The sequence below is a fragment of the Spermophilus citellus genome (assembly GCF_964194105.1).
Source record: "Spermophilus citellus genome assembly, contig: SCAFFOLD_122, whole genome shotgun sequence".
Taxonomy (NCBI): domain Eukaryota; kingdom Metazoa; phylum Chordata; class Mammalia; order Rodentia; family Sciuridae; genus Spermophilus; species Spermophilus citellus.
This window is the reverse complement of record NW_027673113.1, coordinates 637,320-661,351: the sequence shown is the minus strand read 5'-3', so window position 1 is coordinate 661,351 and position 24,032 is coordinate 637,320. Positions and strand designations below refer to the sequence as shown.

At 43.5% G+C, this 24,032-nt stretch overlaps 1 protein-coding gene across 1 annotated transcript; it reads left to right on the top strand.

Annotated features, from left to right (window-relative positions):
- Window positions 1–1,929: 1,929 nt before the first annotated feature.
- On the top strand, window positions 1,930–22,491 carry LOC308640093 (complexin-4-like; the record flags this gene model as incomplete). The annotated part of the gene is made up of 4 exons (XM_081312131.1): window positions 1,930–2,021; window positions 2,994–3,170; window positions 18,556–18,613; window positions 22,264–22,491. The coding sequence occupies 4 exons, from the start codon at window positions 1,930–1,932 to the stop codon at window positions 22,489–22,491; spliced, it is 555 nt and encodes a 184-aa protein (XP_081168257.1).
- Between the last annotated feature and the right edge of the window lie 1,541 nt (window positions 22,492–24,032).

Sequence of the window (24,032 nt, the reverse complement as noted above, 5' to 3'; positions counted from 1 at the left end):
TTATTACCCCAACAAGAAGTGATAGTATGAGCTGAAATAGACTAGTCACAAAAGTATCGACCAGATAAATGCTTTAGGGATCTCAAAACAATGTCAGTATAATATTAATGAATATTACTAGAAGATTGAAAGGGTCAACTTGAGATGCATTTCCTAAAAATGGTCATTTTGAGAGAGAGATAGTTAAGATGTGCTGGGCACCCATAGCATTCCAAATGGTCTTACAACCTATCTGATTACAGCTGTTCAGGATGGTTCATAAAAGGATCTTTAAGTCCTGTAATTCAATTAAAAAATTTTCCTGTAGTGATTGAGAAATCTCTTTGCATAGCTGGTGTATAACTGTGGGTTTGTGTCTACAAAAATATTGACTAGTTCTATAGAAATGAAAAGACCCATGCTATTTGGCCTGTCATTTCAATATAGCTCATTAATTATGTATAAAATATCTATAATATAAAACAAGAACAACTAACATTTCTCCAGTTGGCAGTCATTCTCATTAGGACTCCATGTTTAATTTGCTCTTGGTTTTCATCATGGTTCTTGTAATTCCTAATATTACCTCTTGTCCCAGTTAGAACAGAGATCAAGAATGTATCCCAGTGGTTACATCTTTAATTCACCTCTACACTCAGCACTTGGTGACCTTTTTTCCCTGCCAGTTCTGCTGACTTTTTATGAAGGTTAGCTGCATGGTTTCACCTGAGGTGCTCTTGTGCCATCCACTAAGAGGGTGTGGCAACTGAGCCAGGACAATCTACTGGCCATGATTTCCTCAGAGAAGATCAAAAACGAAATGAGACCACAAACCAACCTTAATTACAGAAACAGAATTAAGCTTAAATGTGAAAAGAAAAATCATAACAGAAGGACCTAAGTGGATTTGTGATGTTTGAATGTGATATCTTTCTAAAATTCTGTTCCACTAATGGGATTATTGCTTCTCTAGTAAATTCTCTGGGTCAGATACTATCACATTTTCCCAGATGCATTAAGTCACAACTAATCACTGTTTACAAAGGTGATCCATTAAATCAGGATGAGAAATGATTTTTTTAAACTGTAGCTAGCAGTTTTATTCTGGCAGCCAGCAAAGAAGGCAGTGACCCCTGTGGCTTGACTTGTAAAGCACCAAAGGTATATACCTACTAAAGGTAACACTCCAGGTGCCCCCTACTCTGCCAGGTAGTATCTTGAGTACTGCCGTTAAAAGTGAATTGCTGTTGGGCACTGTGGTGCATGCCTGTAATCCCAGCAGCTCTGGAGGCTGAGGCAGGCAAAGCCAACCTCAGCAAAGGCAAGGAGCTAAGTAACTCAGAACAGTGAGATCCTGTCTCTAAATAAAATACAAAATAGGGCTGAGGATGTGGCACAGTGGTTGAGTGCCCTGAGTTCAATCCCCAGTACCCCCCACCCGCCCGCGCCAAAAAAAAAGTGAATTGCTTAAAAATAAGTCATTAGACCTAATCACATTATTCATTAATTCCCCCCCCCAAGATTCATATCAACCACTTTATTACATGCAGAGCATGATTCTCAGGGATGGGTACATAAAAGTGAACAAAACTATCTGCATCTCATGGAGCTTTCATTCTAATGGAATGGGTGGAGAGCAAGCAATGAAATCAATGAAAATGAGAAGTCTTTATTTCACCATAGATTATTCTTGCTCATTTTTCATATTGAGGCATTTTAGCAGCATTTCAAAACAGATTAGTAAAAGATGAGTCAAAGAGAAAGCAGACCTTAAAAATACAAAGCAAACATTTTAGGCAAAAATCCAAATTAAATGATACCATACAACCTGAGGGACGGTCATCTCTTTGGAAGGGCTGTGGCTTCTGAGAAATAATGAGTAGAGCTTACAAACAGGTTATAGTTCTTCCCTCCCTCCACTGTCCCTCCTGGAATGCTTTAACTAGAAACATGACTGAAGTCTTAGCCATCCTTAATTCTTACCTTGACCTGAAGAAAACCACAGCCAGAGAGAATCTGGGACATGTTAAGGTTGTACCGAGGTACATCGGTGAGCTTGGCTAGGGCTCCCAGAAGGTGGACTCTACACTAGGGGGGAAAGTGACCCTGAGCATATTGGTGGCTCAGCTCACATGTGTTCTTCCCTCCAGATTAGAGTCTTGGAGGTATCAAACATGACCTTTCCAGGTGGGAATAGCTCCCATGCAGAAGACTAAGCAATTGTCCAGTGTAGACTAAGGACCACGGTTGGTCCTTTAGATCATTTGCCTCGGTAGTGTATTTATGTGTGGGACACAGTCACCACTGAAACAATGCAAAACTTAAGGAAACCAAAAAGCAAACCTTTGCATAGAGTTCAGCGAGATAAAATATGGACCAAAACAATTATTTTTCTTAATGAAGTATTCAGGATTTGAGCCTCAATGGACTCAGGTTTCAATGGCAATGTTGTGTTTAAGGGCTAGAATTTGGAAATCCCACAACAGCTATATAATCAGCTCTGATTAATGTAATCAAGACAGGACTCTCAATGGAACCCTGCGACATTTATAATTTAAAGTTCCAGGGCCGGGATATAGCTGAGTGGTAGAGCACTTGCCTAGCATAAACAAGAACCTAGGTTCAATCTCAGGACTGCAAAAATAATAATGGTAATAATAATAATAATGTAAAATTTTAAAACGGGGAGAGAGAGGCTGAGAAGTGCAGGTTTCTTCCTCATGAAATGAGCTGAGTGTATCAATCAGAAGGGAGTCGGTCGCATCTGACCCTAACTGTGGCTTTAGTAATCGGAGCCATCTGCCTGTACACTAAGGCGGTCCCCACTCTAATCCAGCTTACGTCTGGCAAACCACTCTTCCCCGCCTGATGCCCTTGAGCAGAGGAGGCTGTGCAAAATCCTGTGCTCCTAAACGTGTTGCTGTCGCTGAGGATATCTAGAGGTTTGGGTTTGGGTTCATTTCGTCGGTTTTGGTTTTTTGAGCTTTGTCTGAGGTTTAGCTTTCTTTTTCTAGGACAGAGACAATGGCTTTCATGGTGAAAAGTATGATAAGTAGCCAGGTAAAGAATTTAGGATTTGGTGGTGGGTCTGAAGAACAGAAAGAAGAAGGAGGCGCATCGGACCCATCAGCAGCTCACGGGATGACCAGAGAGGAGTATGAGGAATATCAGAAGCAAGTGATTGAGGAGAAGTGAGTACCCAGCTCCATTTTCCCTACAAAGCCAGCAGATACATCCTGGTCCCCCCATGCATTGCTCCATGCTTTTTAGGATGCTTCTCCTTTGACCATTGACCTCTAACCTGGGGAATGTTTGATCCACAAAATGGACCATTCCTTAGCCCTTAGCATCAGCAACTACTGTGTGCAGCCACTACTGTGCAGTGAAAAATATGAAATGAACAATATGCCATTCCTAATGCATCTTAAAATTGTATGGTCCAGGCATGTTTTATTGGCCTTAGTTTAATTCTTCAAATATACATTGATGAGTCTATGATCTTTCTGAAATTCATCCTCCTACCAAGTACAAAGTTTTCAAATAGTGAGAATTCAGACTTTATCCCTTAAAGAACATCCAGAGCAGCTTTCTTGATCTTGCATTAAAAGGCCCAGAAAGCACAACATGATGATTACATCATAAGATGTGACTTATCAAAGACTATGAATATATTTGTGGATTATATTATTATATTATTAGGAAGATTCTGAATGTACAGAAAAGTAGAATAGTATGATGAATACTCACATATATCAATAATATAAGGCAATAGTTAATATTTTGCCATGTTTGCTTATAGATTAAATAAATATTCTAAAGTAAATTATAGATATCATGATAACTTTGTCACCAAGTATTTTAGCTCTATACCTCTAACAATGAGAGCATTCTCCTGGCTATATAAATGCAATGAGAGTAAAATATAAAATAACAGTAACATTTTGGTTGGGTATTATGGATTGGGAATGTCACCTACAGTTTAAGGATGAAAACATCCTTAAATAAGTATAATCTATGTGCGATTTGTTTAAAATGGAATAAATTTAAGAGTCTTTTAATAATCAGCTAAAAATCAAAGTATCACTGTGGAAGTTAAATGTTCATCATATGTTACAGAAGAAAAGCATTTCTTTTTTTGCTACCGTGGATATATTGCTAGCAATCTTTAAGGTCCTCTTCTAGGGATAAAGTCTGAATTCTCACAATTTGAAAACTTTTTACTTGGTAGGAGGAGGATGACCAATTACATAATAGTTGCCTAAGTCCTATTGCTAAGATGATTATAGGTGAAAAGGTTAACGACCTGGAGAAAACTAAGAAAGTACAAAGCCTACAGCTAATGGAAACCTCATCTATTGTTTATTCTGAAAGCTTATAAAGACTCTCTAGAATGCATCATTGCTCTGCAATAAATTAAAATCAGTTAAAAAAAAAAAGAAAAAGAAAAAGTAGTTGCAACAGCAAAACTGGTGTTGGTGGCACCAGTTGGGCAAAAGAAGCAACGTTCTTTGAGTAGTGGCCAGCTTTGCGTATAAAATGTGTAAAAGAAAATCAAGTATAATGAAGAAATTGAATAATAAAATCACTCAGTCTCAGTTCAAATGGGCTAATGAAAATGGCCAGTAATTTAGACTGTCTATCTGATTACACAAAGTATCATTTAATATGCCCCAGCAATACATCTGGCCACAGAGATGGCATCCATTTGATTAACGAATGCCCTAGTTTCCCTTAACTTGACATATGAATAGATCAAAGCTCAAAGTTGCCAAATGGTATGGGCAGCAGTCAGTAGACCTGCTTATTTGTCAACGGCTTAGATTTTTGTGTGTGCATGAGAAGATTAAACATTTATGTAGTCACCCAGTTTAAGGAATGGTGGTAAGACAGCAGGGCAGCTGCTTCCCTGTGGCAAGAGGGAGGACCTCCCGCCCACAATTGGCCTGAGCGTTTAAGAGCTTCGCCACCTAGAATATGATAGGAAGAAGTAGCCTTCCAAAATGCCTACTAGCCACAAGTTAAATGGGGAGAGAGCTTATAGACAGTGTGGTCTATCAGAAGCCTAATGAAAGTTAGGAAATGAAGGCCTCCTAACCTGTCCTCATTGTTTTAGAAAGGTGGGGTCGACTTCTATTAATTGTAAACAAAAAACTGCTTAATAATACAGCACCTTTGGTTTTCTTTTCCTGTGTGTCTTCCCCAACAACTGGTAACATTGTTCCCCAAAGCAGTCAATACTTAAAGAGAAGATTTAGAAAAGAAATCCTTGAAAAGGAAAACGAGAGTCTGTTTATCCCTCCACTTTTCTCAGCTAGGCAGGAGTGTTCCTCTACTTAGCAATGGTTCAGTACTTGCTCCGGTACCATTTGCAACTTGACCCTGAACATAGGTTTCTTTAGTTATCATTTGGAGCCTCCACTCCGGACTGGGCACTGTGAGAAGGATACCAAAATGGAAGATGTGGGTTTTCTTCTGCAGAAATTTATACTCTGTTTGGGAAGATGAGCTCCATGAGACTATAAACAGAATGCAGCTTTTCTCAGTGACTCAGAGACTAGAATCCCAGTCTGTATGGTACTCAGATAGACATTAAACCTATATAGTTATTTGATTTTCGACAAAGATGCCAAAATAATAAAGAAGAAAGGAAAGTCATTTCAATAAATGGTGCTGAAACAACTAAAAAACATTTAGCTTGGACCCTTACTTCACACTGTACACAAATTAGTCTGATTTGCATTATCACCTAAACATAGAAGCTGAAATTATAAAGCTTTTAGAGAAAACAAATGTGAATATTTTTGAGACTTGGAAGTAGGCGAAGGTTTCTTTCTCATGACCCAGAAAGGAATAACCACAAAATTCTTAAATGATACATTAGGCCCTCTTAAAATTAAGTATTTGCACATGAGAAGACATTAAGAAAATAAATAGGGCTGGGCATGGTGGCACATACTTGTAATCCCTGTGGCTGGGAAGGCTGAGGCAGGAGGATCACAAGTTCAAAGTCAGCCTCAGCAATTTAGTGAGGCTCTAAGCAACTTAGTGATACCCTGTCTCAAAATAAAACATAAAAAGGGCTGGGGATGTGGCTCTGTGGTTAAGCACCCTTGAGTTCAATCCCTGGTACCCAGAAAAAAGAAAAGAAAAGGAAAAAATAGCCAAATCACAGACTAAGAGAAAATATTTACAAAACATACGCCTAACAAAGAACTAGGATCTAGGATGTATGAAGAACTCTTAACAACTTAATAATAAAAGGAAAAAATGCCTAAAAGAACAGTTCTTTACAAATATATATACACAGCACCAATTAGTAATGGGGAATAAGCTCCTTAATATCATTACATCATGGAAATTCAAAAAATTAAAATCACAGGAGATCACCAGTACATATACACCATAATGACTAAAATTAAAAAAGACCTGAAATATAAAATATTGGCCAAAATGTGAAACCACCAGAACTTTTATTCTGCTTAAAGAGATATAAAACAGTATTACCACTTTGGAAAAAGGTTTATTTCTTATAAGATTAAACATCCTCAACTAAATTTTACCCATCAACCCAACAATTCCATGTGTAGGAGAAATGAAAATACATGTCTACAAAAATACTTGTTCAAACATGTTCATAGCAGCTTCATTCACCAAAATGGGAAATAAGTCTAGTATATACAACAGGAGAAATGAATAAACCATGGTATTTGTACACAGAATACTACTCAGCAATAAAAGGGGACATGCTACTAATAAATAGACATGGATGAATCTGGAAGCTCTTTATGCTGAGGGATGGAAACACTACACAGAAGGACATGAAGTATGTGGTTCTGTTTGTATGAAGTTCTAGAAGAGAAAAAAATGAGATTTTTTATCATTTAAAGGAGTAACGTTTTAGATCTTGGTAAGGGCCTGAGGATGCTCAGGTGTAGCAGCATCATTCCATGGTATACTTAAGATTTGTGCATGGAATCGTATGCAAATTTCACTTCAAAATAAAGAAGAGGAAACTGTAAATAAATATGTAATTTTAGTTACTGATGTCCTTCACCAAGCCCAGGAACAGAAATCCCTCCAGGCCTCACTTGACCTCAACCAGGAACCAGAGGCTGCTGAGAAGCCAGGGCCACTCTTTCCATCTCTTGCTTTTGCTTCTACCACCACATTGCCATTTTTTTTTCTCAGCAGTCATCTCCCTTTCCAGTGCTCCCTCTAGCACCCACACCACAAGGAAAATGGCAGCTAATGGCCTTTAAGTTCACCTGTTACAGTTCTAGCCACTCTTCAAGTCTCTGTCTTTCTCAGTCCCAAACCCAAATTCTCAAAGAGATTTCATTTACCCAAGTTGGTCCAACCCAATGCAGCCAGAGAGCAGCGTCAGATGTATAAATTTGGCCACCAAAAATGCACTTCTGTGAGCCACCAGGAAGGCAGGGTTCTTGCAAGTTTTGCACATGTCCCCAAAGGTCTCTGCTTTTTGACTGGCTCATCATAAGCAAGGGAGTCCATTTCTAACCATAAGAAAGGGTCCAATTAGGTCATCTGTAGGGCAGTATACCAGTCTGACATTACAGAAATCTAACCTATTTTATTTGGGGATATCTCTTTCTAACAGTTGGGGCCTAGAATGGGTATTAGTGATGGGAAATAGTTTTATATTACATCTCCAAAGGCCATGGGCCTCTAAAGGATGTCCTCATCCTAGTAGGACACCCCTGTTTTGGCTTACCTTAGAATCAGGGGGCTTATTAGAAATGTAGCTTCTCCAGACTTCAGAGAGTCTCACACACACACAGGACTAGGATCAGACCCAAATAGCTACCTTCTTGACAGGCCAGTCTAAGGCTCCTGGGTCTGGGCCATGAAGGCCCTGAGCAATCACACATTAAAAATTGTCACCTGCCCCTCTCTGGGTTTATAGCTGTCTTGGGGACTTAGGGGGCTGTACTAAGTGATGACAGTAGAGTAAGAGGAGTAGACATTAGGGGGTACAGGGGGGAAACCCCACGTTTCCTGGAGTCTGCCAGCAGTGGGGACTCCGGTGTCTCAGGGTCCAGCTCCTCTGAGCAATGGCTAAAATGTCCTGGGCTCTTGTGTCCTTATGATCCTTTACCTATTCTTTAACTTTTAGGATGGAAAGAGATGCGGCGTTTACACAAAAAAAAAAAGGCAGAGAGGGCGTGCCTGAGAGTTCTCCTCAGGGAAAAGTACAGGCTCCCAAAGGTAAGACACTCAGCACAGGGACACCTCGACATCTCTTAATTAGGAATCTCTGATTATCAGCAAAGGTGTGAATATCAGCATGAATTCATGAAAAAAAATATATAAATATCTTAATTTACAAGCTTGATATAGTAAAAGCAGCATTTAACTACAAGTTCATCAAAACAGGACTCCAGTTATTTAACCTCTATAAAATTTCATTTCCACTAAAGAAAAATGAAATCGGTACCTGTGGATGACATTTTTATGTGAATGTATCTGAAGAATACAGAAATTGTAAACAGAAATACACATGGGGATAGCAGCCGTAGCTGACATTGTTGATCTCTTTCTGGGTGCCAGGCACTAAGTAATTCATTTAGGTCCCATTAGCATCTCCATCTTACTGTAACAGGCACAAAGCAAGGAAGTGTCGCCTGCCATATGTCAGCCAGCAGGGAAAGGCAGAGTCCAGGGCCCAGGGTCTTATTTCCATAATATTCTGCCTCTACTTTAGAGAGACAATCAGTTGCTTATTGGTGGAGATGACACAGTAGTGACAATTGTCACCTAGCACCATCTTCTCCATCTCAGTGCTGGCTGGAAGGACGAGTGTCCGGAAGCTCTGGTGGAGTGTGCAGGTGGAATACTGGTGGGAAGAGGTTGCACTGACATGGATGGGATATGGCTCAGATAGATCTCCTCCTGGGAGATAGGTTGGTCCCGAAGACCCTAAGGAACACAGCTTGTGCTCTTGGTGGGACAAGGGAAACTCACTTCCGATTTAAACTCATTTCCACATGCAACCAATAATTTGGGAAGAAGGCTTGCTTTTCCCTCCCTTCCTCCATACAGCTTTGCTACTTTTCCCACTGTGCGTGAATTTTGGAAGAAGGAAGTACTGCTCAACAGTGCTCTTTCCATTCTCATTGCCCAGTGTATTTCCGGAAATCCCTGTGATATCACTGGCTGGCAATGTGACCTGCCCTAAGAAGAAGCCTGAGTCAGATTCATGCTGCTGAACCAAGAACCCTACCTTCCACTTGGCTCCTTCTGTTTAAAGCACACATCTTGTTTAGGATAAAGCAGGAATCAATGAAAATCTCTCTCTCTCTCTCTCTCTCTCTCTCTCTCTCTCTCACACACACACACACACACACACACACACACACACACACACACACTCACTCACTAGATCAGCCAGGCATGCATCTTTCACTAAGATTGGGCTTTTTGAGACTTTGTTTTTGACAACTGTGACAAATGTCCTGTGACCCTTCTGTGCAGATCTAAGGAAAATGAGTTTCAACTCTGGCTCTGCCACTGGGACATGGTGAAACTTCAGACAGCTTTTTTAAAAAGCCATCAAATGACATAATCATCCAGCAAATGCCATAATTTTATTCAGTTTTCTCGTCTGTAGAGTGAGGGCAATAATACCTAACCTCATAGGTAAAGCTTTCTTTGAGATAATATAAAGGGCTCTTATTAATTAATTAATTTATTTATTGTCAGGGATCAGACTCAGAGGTTCCTAACCTCCTTTTTTTACTTTTTAAATTTTTTATTTTATTCATTTTTTTTTTCGTACAAGGGATTGAACCCCGGGGTGCTTAACCACTGAACCACATCCTCAGTCCTTTTTTATATTTTACTTAGAGATAGGACCCTACTAAGTTCCTGATGCTGGCTTTGAACTCGAAATCCTCCTGCCTCAGGCTCCTGAGCTGCTAGGATTACAGGTGTGTGCACCACACCTGGCTCTTATTTTGAGACAGGGCCTTGCTATGTTGCTGAAGCTGTAAGTATCTGAAATTACAAGTGTATGCCACCGCATCCAACAAGGGCTCTTTTTTCTTAAGGTTTTTATTAGTAAATTATAGTTGTACATAGTGTTGGGGTCCACTTCAACCTAATCATGGGTGCATGGAATATAATTTGCTCCATTTCACTCCCCAGCACTTTCTCTTTCACTCCCCTCCCCACTCTCCTGTTCCCCTTTTCTACTCTTCCTTCTCCGTATTGTATTCGTTTTAAACTGCTGCTTTATAGATATGCATGAGGGTGGGATTCACTGTGGTATATTCATATATGTGCATAGCATAATTTGGTCAATTTCATTATTTAGTCCCTCCATTTTCCCATCTCTCCTCTCTTCCATTCTACCCTCTTCATCTCCCTTCTATTTTCATGGGACATGCCCCCCCATCCATTTTCCCCCTTTATTTTGCACTAGTTTTCACATATGAGAGAAAACATTAACCTTTGAATTTCTGAGTCTGGTTCATTTCACTAAGCATGATGTTCTTCAGTACCATCATCCAGCAAATGCCATAATTCTATTCTTCTTTATGACCGAATAAAACTCCATTGGCATATATATTCACACACCACATTTTCTTTATCCATTCATCTGTTATGGGTACCTGGGCTGATTCCATAACTTGGTTATTGTGGATTGTGCTGCTATCAACACTGTTGTTCCTGTAGCCCTATATAGTATGCTGATTTTAGGTCTTTTGGATAAATACCAAGGAGATGACAGCTCTACTATTGCTGTTATGATCTTTGTGCACAAAAAGTTCTCTTTTCTTGATGGTAACAGTCAGGGGTCTTGAGGAGCTGAGGTAAGCACACTTTTGTGTATAATTGATGCAATCATTTGAGACCCCCAAACCTCAAGAATCCAAGTCTTTGGGCACTATGACACACACCTGTAATCCCAGATGCCCAGGAGGCTGAGGCAAGAGGGTCACAAGTTCCAGGCCATGGAATCTTTGCTTTTAGAACCCTGGCACTGAGACAGGAAGATTGAACCCAGTGGATAATGGTAGTAGTTGCACACTATATATACAAGAGGACATATGTCTCATCTGTACCCTGCTGGGTGATAGGACCTTAGGAAGCATCATTTCCACCCAATGGATTTCATTTATTTACTTTCATTTAACTGACTGTGTCTTTTCTTGCCACAGTTATTTGCCAGAGAGGTAATTCATAAGGTGAAATCCTGTTCATAGTAGGAATTGCTTCTCTCTCCTCTCCAGATTTAGTAAATCCCTGTTCTACTTGGAGTCTCAAGAGAAGAACCTAATAATGGAGACATTTTTTTCAATATGAGACCATGGTTTGGCCCCAAATTGTCATTCCTTTTCATATATCTGACTCAGCCTGGTTTCCATATGAGAAGTACAGCACACGTGTTGGGAACCATGAAGCCTTATTTCAACCATGAAAGAAAATCTGCCCCCTGCATTTGAAATGTATTAAAAGTAAAATTGCTATTAAAAATTCCATATCTTATCTATCTCATAGCAAATTGCACAATTCTTGCCAGAATAAATTTTATTACCATTAAGTATGTTTTAGGGAAATGGCTCCCAAGGTGTCCTGCTCTTAAATTTTGAGTTGTCCCCAACATTTTGGGGCAGTTTTGCAGTCTATTTGGTGTAAACTAGCATAAAATACTTGTCTTTGGCCGGGGACCACCAGGGGCCACCTGTACCCCCTGCTTCAGGGAAATGTCACCGAGTCTACCCCTAGCAGCCAGGGAAGCAGCCTTTTCCTTCTGCTCCTTGTCTGATGCCCTTCCCAGAGACCCACAATGTGGCTGCCTAAATTCCAATCAGAATTTTACTCACTAGCATCTACATACACCTCATTCTTCACTGCCAAGTTTCCTTTCAGTTGGGGGCCCCCTTAGGCATCCTGATATTATGTTGCATTTTGTTAACTCCATTCTATACACAATGTTTCAAGAATTCACCTATGGTGTGAAACGTTCAGAAAATTCTAATATTACAGTGGCCTGCTTTTCATAAAGTACGTGGGAATTCTAATCCAACCTAGTTATCTGTAAAAACAATACTTCATAGAAACTAAACAATTAAAAAAAAAACAGATCATATTCCGCTCAGTCATCACCGTATCTGGCTAGCTTCCTCCACGCACCACCCTGCGCATGCAGTTCTGCCCCATCCTTCCCACACGCTCGCATCACCACCCACTGAGGAGTCTCTGGGCACCGTGGGCCTTCAGTAGCCCATCTAGGGAGGAAGAGGCTGTGGGGTCAGCGTTTCTCTGGCCGAGATCAGCCCCAGGGCCGCGGCTCCCTGTTTGCGCAGAACAGTGCGGGGGGGGGGGGGGGGGGCGGGGGTCAGCTGCATCCTGGCGTGAGCGTGGAGGACGCTACCCAGGTCGCCTGTGTGGGGACCAGTTCCTGGCGCCCGGCGCCCCCTGGTGGTCCCCGGCACTGCGGACACCCAAGTCAGCAGGAGGACGCGCTGGTGGATCCCAGACTGCGGGGGTCACAACAGGACCAGGGAGGAGCAGAATCGAATCTCTGGAGGCGAGTTTTCTTCTTTTCAATTTCTATTTTTTCGTAATTAAGGACTATACCCTGACTTTTGGATCCTCCCATGGTATACCGGGAGAGAGCCCTAGAAAGAAAACAGGGTGTAACTAACTGTCTCCCCAGAAACTAGGATGGTGAGGTTTTGAAATGAATTGGATTGGAATATTTAGCTTTGAGTGGAGAAAACTGGGGAAGTGAAGACTCTGAGGACACAGTCACCTCCCAGGCCTGGAAGGCCATGCTAGGTATTGCACTGCAAAGGCCCCTTCCAGGGGGACCTTTGGGATGTCCCCCAGAAAATGGTAGTGAGAATCAGAATCGGTCCATACAGAAGCCACAGGCCCTGGACTGCGAGGTGTCTGTCTGCTCACTGTGGCTGTGAGGGAGCAAGTTCAGGCTCCTCCAAACCTAAGGAATTAGAGGGAGGATGGGAAGAAGGTCTGCTGCAGCCCAGGGAGGGTGATGCGGGTCTGGACCAGGAAGAAACTATTAGGTTGAAAACAGGACAACAGAATCCTGAGCCATTACATGGATCCCCTCTGGGGACATCTCAGGGACATGCCATCCATTACTTCTCCCTGGCTCTCTAAATCCTTTTCCTAGAACAGATTTGGGTTTCTGGATATCCACAGTATTTGACTCCTTGACACCAATGTCTGATTATCTCTCTTTTTTATTAGATCTGTTTCTTATATTCAGGAAAGCACGTGCCACAGGAGCATACTCAATGCATAAAAATATCATGTAAATTCAGACCCTTGCTGAAGGTCACAAGACTTACTGGGACAACAGGGACTCAAGCCTCCTTAATCCTTGTCCAGCATTTTTTTTGTCCCTATTCCCACAGCCCCTCTGCAGTGTCTCACACCTGGTGGCAGACCTTAGAACTGAACACAGTCTAATAAAGAAAATGGTGTAATGGTCACCAGGATTCCAGCAGGCACCTAATAACTTTCCCCTCCATGAGAGTTTTGCAGAATCCATAGCCCTGTGGCATGTTACAAAATCCATACTGGGTAAGCAGTGATAGCAGTACTAGTAACAGTTCACAGTGAACTGGATAAATTCAACAGGTCGTCAGCTAATGAGGGATGACCCTGGGCACCTCATTTACAATTCCCCAGGGTCACCTCCACAGTGGTTACATAACAACAGGAGTCAGTTCTGGACCCTTCCCTTTACCAAGGCCCAACTGGGAGCAGATTTGAGAATCTGTCTTCCCAGGAGCTGTCAGGTCTAATGAGGATAACTATGTCACATTTTGGAATTAGAACAGTATTTTCTAAAGAAATTATTTGGCTGGTGTTTCCTATGTAAGAGAGTTTCACTCCACTGCTAACTGGGGAAAGCAAACTTGAACTCTTCAAAAAGGAGCAATGGGGGCCTAGACAGTGAAAGGTCTGTAGTCCCGGGCTTTTTGTTAATTGTTGATGACTGTACCATGTCTGTTGATGGCCTCTGTTAATTGCAGTAATCAGATAAGTAACTAAATAGGCACTGTAATCAAGCTGCAGTAATCTGCAGTATGTATGTATATTTACACATCTGTATCATCTATTATGATGTTCATATACACACACCCAGCCCATATCAGTTTTCTCTAGTTTTTAATGTTAGGCCATTGGAGGACTTAAGAGGACTAAGGTAACCCAAGATTCCCCATTAGTTAGTTTGAGATCCCAGCCCACCTCCAGCTTCTTCTCTACTGGCCTCTGCTTTATAAAGGAGGGCACACCTCTCCCAGCTGAAGCAAACAAGCAGCACTTTCTCAGTGAACTTGCCTTTCTCAGTATCTTTCCTTGAAGCCCGTTCCCCCTCTGCAGGAGCTTTCTTCCCTTTGTCTAAACATAGTTGATGTTCTCTCATTTTCTCTTAGTCTCTTTGCTTTATCTAGCATCCATGGTCCCTTTCTCCTTGAAGCCCTCTGTTCTGGGCTTATACTTCTGCTTCTCATACTCCCTAAACTCTTCCTTCTTCGCCTTCTTTGTGGGTTACCCAGTATACCCCCAAATTTTGGAATGTCCCAGGGTGCTCCCTTGGTGAGCTCACTCAGGTCTTCACATTCTCCCTGGACAGCTGCATCTGGCTTCTGTCATCTGCTACACCTGCATGTTGATGGCTCTCAAATTTGTATCTCCAGCCCACATCTTCTCCCTGTCATTGCTGCATCTAGCCTTACCTGGACACTTCATCCAAAACACAGTGGTTCATCATCTCCCTCCAATGGCACCTACTGTAGGTTCCACCTCCATTGATGGCTTCTCAGTCACCCAGCCTCAAGCTGGTAACTGGAAGTCACCTCAGCTCTTCCCACTCTGCTCCAGCCTTACACCCAGGAAATCACCAAGTCACCCTCAGTGACCTCCTAGACAGCTCTTGGTTCACCCCCAAGTTGCAAGCCTTGTCATTTCTCACCTCTGTGACAGCAGCAACTCTGTGTAGAATTTCTACTTTGAGCCTCAGAACTGCAGAACTGCTGGATGAATGTCCCCAAATGCAGATCTGATCTTGTTCCCTCCCTGGTTTTTGTGTATTATTTGTGGGGTGGGGAAGGCTTGCTGTGACTTTTTAAACCCACACTCTGTCCTGCACACCATGATGCAGCTCTGATCTCCCCAGCCTCACCTCATGCCCCTCCCTGCCTGACCCTCTACTCTGCTCCTCGGGTCCTTTTCTTTTTATAAGATTTTGATTTAGTGCCACTTCTTCCAGAACCTTCCATGACCTCCCTTCCCCCACCTAACACTGGACTGGGTCACCCTTCCCTGAATCCCCATAACACCTTTGGGCATGCCTCCTTTATCTTATGACCCTGAATAGTCACCCACTCTGTGCTCCTTGACACACTTGTCCTCGGTGCCTATCATGGGACCTGGTGTATAGAAGCTTAGGTGCCCATGTGCACACACACACACACACACACACACACACACACACACGCAGTTTGCTGAATGAATAAATGTTATTTGGGGAAAGGAAAGGAAAACAGAAAACATAACCAAAGAATGACATATCAAAAACAGCAGAAAGAATTAATCTGCCTTAAGAGTTAAAGAACAAGTCTGGATTGGACATTACAAATTTGTATAAAACACTAAGTTTATATCATAATTAAAATGTCATATTTCTTCAAAGGCAGGAAGTCATATGTTTTAAACAAAGCCACAAGATTTTCTCTAAAAGCAAATGGGCCCTGTCCCCAGCCAATTCAAAATGTATATGTAAGTCAAGCCAAATTAATAAGAGAAAACATTTCCACAATGAACCCTAATCCTATTAACAGAATTGTCAATCTAGGTCAGTCCCTGAAGAACAATGTTGTGCCCCTGTGGAGCAATATGATTTGTTACACCTGGTGTTTGTCTGCTGTACCAAGAGCATCCGTTCATTACCAAGATGAATGTACAAGGAACTCTCTCAGTAGAGCTGTCTTTAAAAGTGTCACATTGAAATCTCCATTAGAATTGAATTTAAAATTTGCCTCTTAAAAAATTAGTAAAGATGACTCTTGGACCATCTTTGCTTGACTCCTTTGGATTAGGCACTCTTGGCCCTGCCCAGCAGGTTCTGAGACTCTGAGCCCTCCTGCTTCCCACTGCTGTTTCTGATGGCAGGGAGGCCATCAGAGGTCCCCCTTCTCTTCCTTCCCCTCCTCACCCTGCCCCAGATCTGTTTGCTCCTCCTACTCAGGCCCTTGAAAGAGCAGAGGGACATGGGGACAGATAAAGGCGTGTGACACTAGTAATGCAGGTTTTGATGCATGTTCCCTGGCCACCCTGTAAGGTAGGTAGAGATCACTTCCCGTTCACAAATGAGAACACCAGCTCAGAGAGGGAAAGCATTTTCTCAAGATTATGCAGCCTCTAAGGGGCAGAGCAGGATTCATCCCAAGTCAGCCTGCCCCCACGGGCCACATTTTCCTGCAAGGACATCTTGGCAGCCATGCTGGGTTAACAAGGGAAATAACATTTCTAGCAAGGGGGATGACATTTTTATAAGTATCTCATCTGTAAATGAGAGGCCTGTAAATGAGAGTTGCTGTAAAAAGTGACCTCTAGGAACTTCTTGAGTCCTGATAGTGAAAGAAGCTCTTGCAAGGAGTACAGAGCTGGTATCTAGAAATTGTCGTTCTATGTAGGGCCTTGTACATGCACCTTGAAATCAACATGAAAAAATGACACCCACTATTTGAAAAGACAAACCCACATCTGTCCTACTCTGGTGTGCCCAGGGCTCTCTCAAAAGCTAGAAGAAAGAACAGCAGTGGGGAGGGAGGGGGTAGCAGAAGGAGCAGCCAGCAAGCTCCAGCCCTGGGCCAAGCACACAGTGCAGTCACCTGGGCAGCACCAAACATGGAGAAGTGACTTGTGATGACAAGTGATTGCTGAAGGCACTGAGCTCACAAATCCAGAAGCATGGAACATCAGCTCCACTCCCACTCGGCTGCTTGCTGTGCCGTGCACCAAAAATAAATGAGCAAACGGAAATCAAAATCTAACCACAAATACCAACCACACTGGTATTTGCTTATACACCAGTTGACTAGACTATCAAGCAGTGAACATGCAAATTTTTGAAGATTTAACTAAGATAATTTATCACCACATCTCGTATCTGATAAAAGATGAAGGTCAGTTTAGCAAGACCTAGGGAATAATAATTCTAAAAACCAGGGTCAAGCTTACCCTAAGGTTAAAGGTCAGGGATCAGCCATGGGGAAGGACAGTAGAATACAGGCTATTTAAATCATGGGGTATTCAGCCCTGGCAATCAAAATAATAAGTCTGGTTAGGCTCAATGGCACATGCCTGTAATCCCAGCAACTCAGGAGGTTGAGACAGGAGGATCCCAAGTTCAAAGCCAAGCTTCAGCAATATAGTGAGGCTCTAAGCAACTCAGTGAGACCCTACCTCTAAATAAAATATTTAAAAAGAGCTGGGGATGTGGCTCAGTGGTTAAGCAACCCTGGGTTCCATCCCTGGTACAAACAAACAAAAGATGATATCTGGCTAAAATGAGAGAATAAGGCCAGGTATAATGGTACACACCTATAATCCCAGTGACTCAGGAGGCTGAGGCAGAAGGATCAAAAGTTTGAGGCCAGTCTGGGAAACTTAGTAAGACCCTGTCTCAAAAAATTTATAAAAAGGACTTGGGATGTAACTCAGTGGTAGAGCATGTCTGAGTTCAATCCCAGTACCAGGAGAGAGAGAGAGAAAGAGAGAAATTGAGATGGATTCTGGCAGTTGGCATAAAAATAATTAGCTCTGAACTGTATTAAACAGTATCCCAAGTTGGTAGGATTTGTAGAAGTGAGAAGACTTCCAAAGAGACCCTCTAGAACCTCTAAGAAAATAATTTGGCCTATCATCCGTGGTGCCCTGACCATGTGGCTGTCACTCACAGGCCTGCTTACTCCCTCCCTGGAGCTGCTTCCAGTGATGCTGATTGACATTGGCTGTAGCTGTGCTTGTATTTGAAGTGTGGACTGTGTTGAAATATTCCTGGTCTCCCCCACCTAAGATTTGTCAATGGGCAGCAGAAAGTCTAGACAAGGCATTCATTGTGTGAGTGGTAGACAGGGTCCTGCCAGCAGGGCGGTTCATTAGGAAAGGCGGAAGCAAGGCTGCACAGTGCCCACTCGATAAACCCTGTTTGTGCTCCTTAATTGCTTGCTCTGTCCCAGCTCTCTGGAAAAGGCCCACGCTCTCTTACTCTCTGGTTCACTGTCCGGGCCTCCTCTATCCCAGACATCTTTTCTGCAGGGACCTGGACATGGAGCTGCTCCCTTCCCTCTGAAATATTAATAAGCACAGCTACAGTTTGAACAGGGTTGGAGGCTTGTGGGCCATTTCACAGCATGCCTTATTCAATCTGCTCAACCATGTGCCAAGTGGCCCTCCCACTAGACATCAGGCATGTAAGGTGGCTTGCCCAAGGTCACACAGTGAGTGAGTGATTTGTACTGGAACCCAGGTTTTCTGACGTCAAATCTCATGATCTTTCCCCTGTTGTAGGCCACCTTCAGGGAAAGAGTCTGGGGAGGATGCCACTTTTACAAATGAGATATGCTTGGTCAGTCCTAGATCCCTGGCCAGCTCCGTTAGTTAGAACCCAGTGCTAATGAGGCCAGAGGCCTGGGTTTGGTGCCAGGAGCCTTCATTTGGTTCTCTAGCCACTCACTGGCCCAATCTGGTTGTCTCACCCTTAGCCAAAGGTGTCCATGGCAAAGGTTATGACCTAAGCAGGACCAGGTGAATTAGAATCACCACCTAGAACAACCATGCTGCAGATGGAGGGCCAGGAGCATGGTGCTTCTAGAACAACAGAGACCGTAGAACTCTGAAGGCACCCAGCACTGCCTTCAGACCTGGACATCTGGGGGCGCACTTTATAGGCTCCCTCTCTCCCCCATTGGCCATACTCCTTCACACAAAAGTGGGGAATCTTAAAGCCAAAGGGGCATGCCTATTCTGGCTGCTCAGAACCCCATGTGCCCTGCCTAAGTGCACCCCAGACCTCCTTGGGGGCCCATGCTCCTGTGTGCACTGAGAGGCTGGCCAGAGTGAGGCAGAGGCTGTGGACCAGTGTCCTCAGGACCTTCTCAGTAAAGAATGGAGCTGGGGACCTCACAAAGTGAGGAAAGGTCATCTGCCAGAAGGGACTTCTTTCAGTACTCATGCTCTGCCACCCTTGGATATCAGGGTGGGCCTGACCAGAGAAAAACAGAGCTGGGGCCAGGTACCTGCCTCCTGGAGTTGGAGACGGAGTGCTGGAAGGGGAATGGATTTCTGGCTTACTAGGAGAATTAAGCTTGGGATCCAAGGTGGGAGAGGCTGGAGCTCAGATGCAGAGAGCAAGGCCTTCATGTGGGTCTAACCTCCCCATGCAGGACAACCCAGAGCAAAATCCACCTATCTCTGAGGTTTATCATTTTTATGAATAGCTACCACTAGTTGAGGGTTCAATGAAGATTCTAAATAACACAATTATCATCTAATTGATCCTTCACAACTCAACTGCATATAATACAGTCCCCAATTTATAGATAAGGAAATGAAGCTCAGAGAGTTTGGGTAAGGTGCCCAGGCCATGTGGCCTGGGAAGTAGTGGAGTTATCATTGTCACTCAGGCAATCGGTCAAGCTGATGTCCTTAACTCTAGAGAGCACCACCTTAATGGGAGGTGACTTTGCATGGTATTGAGACTGTTATAGCCCCCCCCAACAATAGGCTGACTAATTCATTCCATATATATGTACTGCCAGTATCTCCAGGCCAAAAACTCTGCTGGGCTCTGAGACAGAAAGATGCATTTGCTGCAGCCCATCCTCAAGGACTGTAGAGCAGCAGATGTAACCCTAGAATAGCACCAGAACCACAGGAGGGCTTGCTGGGTCAGGCTCCACCCACCTGGTCTCTGAATCAGCAAGTCTGGGTAGGGCTTATGAACGGGCATTTCTAGCAAGGTCTCAGGCAGTGCTGCTGCTGCTGCTGGTTCAGACCCTACTCTGAGAACCATTTGGTAGAAGTTGGGGTGATCAAGAACCCTTCTCTGAGTTATGAAATAAAGCAGGATCCCAATGCTCAACCTTCCCTGGGCACGAGGATAAAATAAACTTCAAAGTCCCCCGTGGAGGAAAAAACCATCCTGAGGCTTCTCTGGAGGCTGCAGGATCACTCTGGGAGTGGGAGCAGGAGAGCCCCATCCCCTGTGAGCAGAGCGGGCTGGGTCTTCATGGCACTGGGCGGGCTGGCGCACTTCCTTCCCCCTGGCCTCTAGCTGCCTGAACCTTTGGACCACAGCTATTAGTCAGCCAGGGTGGAGCCTGGTGACAAATGCATGGATCTTGCTCCCAACCTGAGGAGTGGAGCCAGAATTCCTGAGAATGTCTTTTCAAATCATTTACATTTGATTTGGGTGCAAGGGAGATGTCCTGCATCTGCATGAACTAATTCAGGGCTGGGTAAAATGTGCATTTTTAACTCCTCCTGCAGAAATGCCCAGAGGATGATCAATGAGGAAAGCAGCCACGAGGGTGGGTAAATAAGAAGTAAATAGAAATGCAAGATTGGCTGAGAGCCCCTGGGGATTAACTAATTAATCCCACAGCAGTTTGATGAGAAACTAATTAATCCTCTAAATGCTGGAGGGACTGAGGCCCCAGCCAAGTTCAAGAGGCTGAGGCAAGGTGTGGCTCTCCTCTGAGGACTTCAGGGAGGGCCTGAGTGAGGACCATCTCTCCAAGGGTACTCTTCTCCTCTGTGTCAAGAATCTGTCTTCCAAGCTTATTTTGGAGTCAGGCATGGCTGTCACTCTGCTGGGGAACCAAATAAAAGAAGTTCTGGGGAAAGGCTGCTGGGCTCCACTTCTCCAAGGATGGTCTGGAGAAGTTCAGAGCCATAGAGTGTCAGATAAGGAAAAGATCTCAGCTCACTTTACTGATGAGGAATGCCACTTGGACCTAGAGACAAAGAAATGATCTTTCTGATAATTTCTCCTCAGCACCCAGATAAGGGGTGTCCCCATCTCTTAGAAGTTGGCTTGAACTTTTCCCAGGAATTTAGTAGGTGTTTATTATGGCTTGGATATGCGATGTCCCCACAAAGCTCCTGTGTTCATGCAGAAATTAATGGAGGCGAATGATTAGATTGTGAAAGCTGGAACCTAATCAGTCCATCCTAGTTTGAATGGACTGACCAAGTGGTAACTATAGGCAGGTACAGTGTGGCCACAGGAGGTGGGTCACTGGGTTGTGCACTGACAGGGTGCATCTTCCCTGTGGCCTCTTCCCTTTCTCTCTCTGCTTCCTGGCTGCCATGAACAGAGCTGCTTTTCTCCACGATGCCCTTCTGCCATGATGTTCTGCCTCCCCTTGGGCCAATCTGGACTAAACCTCTGGAACCATGAGCCAAAATAAGCTTTTCCTCTTTTAAGTTGTTCTTTTGGGGTATTTTGGTCACAGTGACGAAAAGCTGACTAACACAGTGCTGAAATCGTTCTTAAATCACTGTGGTCTGATTAGGACCAAGATGATCATTTCATCTTTATGTGATCACATGAACTTTGGTAACAGATGCAAGGCTGGTCACAAGCTATGGGGGTGGACCCTAACATAAATCTTTTCTATCATTAGCTCTTCTGATACCTTTTAATTTTCTGTGCCCCTGAAACCCAGCTTGCCTCCTCTTACAACCTGGCTTCCAAAAATTATCTGAGAGCCACCATCTGGGAACATGGGCTGTGTGACCCTTTCTCAGAGGACATTTTACTTTAGATTATACTCTCAGCAGAACTTGCAAAACTACACAGTGGAGGAGTCAGAGCGAGTATTCAGGCTTTGGTGGGTATCAGCATTGAGGAGAGGGCTTCTTACCACCCAGATTGCTGGGCCCCACTGCAGGAACTTCTGATCTAGCAGGTCTGTGGTGGCCCGAGGACTGTGTTTCTCACAGGCTCCTAAATAATGCAAATGCTGCTTGTCCAGAGAGCACAGTCTGAGAACCACCAGGCTAAAAGTTTCTGGTCAGGCCAAGGTACATGAGGGTGGGACCTTCCAACCTGCCTGCTGCAGAATGGCTCCCACTGGGACCATCCTGTGCTGTGAGACAGCCATGCAGACCGTTTCTCCCTGCAGACCTGTATGCTCTTACATTTATTTATTTATTATTTATCCAGGTGGTTAATTTTAGAATATTTCTTTCTGTGTTTATGTTTTCACCTAGAGTGAAATGGATGAGAATCAAATCCAGATGGCCGGAGAGGATGTGGATTTGCCTGAAGATCTCCGGAAGATGGTAAATGAGGATCAAGAAGAGGAAGAAGATAAGGATTCTGTTCTTGGGCAGTTGCAGAATCTCCAGAACATGGACTTGGACACCATAAAAGAAAAGGCCCAGGTCACCTTCATGAAAATCAAGCAGTCGGCTGAACAGAAGTGTTCTATGATGTGAGGGGACAGAAGAATGAGAAAGAAGTGGGGAGGAGACATCAAGAGGTCACCAGCAGGAAGGGCACTCGCCTGTGGGCCTTTCCAGCAGCATGAATTTTAACATTGAACACAGATAAGAAACCCATGAAATAAATCTGTCTACAAGCATATAGACAATGATTTGGCTGTGCTCATTGTGCCTGGCCGAGTACCTAGAGAGCCCTTGCAGAAGATGACATACGTCCCTGTGAGTTATAAATGTGAGTGTGAAATTTTGGCTGTGAATGATGGGGCCAAACACCTCATCATTAAAGGTCTTTAGGACAACCAAGAAGCAACAAACACAAGCAAATGGCATTTCCTCTCTAACTCTCTTCCTTAGAGGGCAGTGCCTCACCCCTCCAACCATTAGCATGAGGTCAGGTCCTTCAGAGAAAGACACCTAGGGTCAGGGTGCTCACTGGGAGCCACAGAGGCTCCAGGACACCAGTGAGACTTTACATCAAGTTTGGCACTTTAACCCTTCTCAGCCAAGTGGTGGAAGCAGGGTTGTGGTCAAAGATGAGAAATGGAGGCAGAGAATATGTGCCGTTTGCACTGGAGATTATTATTTAAGGGCCACGTGAAGATGGGCTTGAGGGGTGCAGAATTAGAGGCAGAAGGACAACAGAAAGCTGACTGCTACTGCTGGGCGAGAACAACTCCTCCTGTCTGCACTGGTGACAGGAAAGGAACAAAGCGGGCAGAAAAATACAGTGTCAAGCAGTTAAGTCAGCTCTCGGTCTTGGCCTCTCTCTGACCCTTCCCTGCTTTTTTGTCATTCTCCTGTCCCCATCTTGCTCCTCCCCTTACTTCTCCTCCTTCTCCCTCTCCCACCCATCACCATCCTGCCACCTTACAAGAAATCACACTGGCATTCTGTGCCTCAGTGTTCCAGGGTAGACACTGATGTCTTTGGCTATATCTGGATTCATATTCATTCTCTCTCTCTCTCTCTCTCCCTCTCTCTCTCTCTCTCTCTCGTAATCATTCAAATAGATTTGCCTCTGAAACATTTAGAGCTATTAAACCAACACCAACCAAACCAAAACTAACTACTAGTTTTTCAGTGAACATCTTCTTCATAGCATTAGAAATACCCAATGACAAATTTTATTAAGAAGAATTGCTGTATTAGAGGAAAAGGAGGTTAAGACCAAAAAGCCTAGTCTACCTTATTCTATATCCATAGATTCCAGATGCATTGCTTAAGAAGCAGTTTCATGTTTAAAAATATGCATATAAAGAGAGTTCCAGAATCTATGGTCCTTGGCAAAAGTTAGCCTCTCCTGAAAGGCCTTGGGAGAACCCTGGAGCAGTGTTGAGGTTATTGAGCCTCGTAGTTCACAAACCCCAGATACCATGGGCACATTATAAAACCACATTGTCCTCTGTCAGAACTGACATGTGAGTTTCTTTGGTTTTAAGGTTGAAATTTTTTAATATATAGTTTATCCAACTACAAAATAATACATAAGATTTATTTTCAGTTTGATGCTGACTCTGCCCTCCAGTTGATGGGCA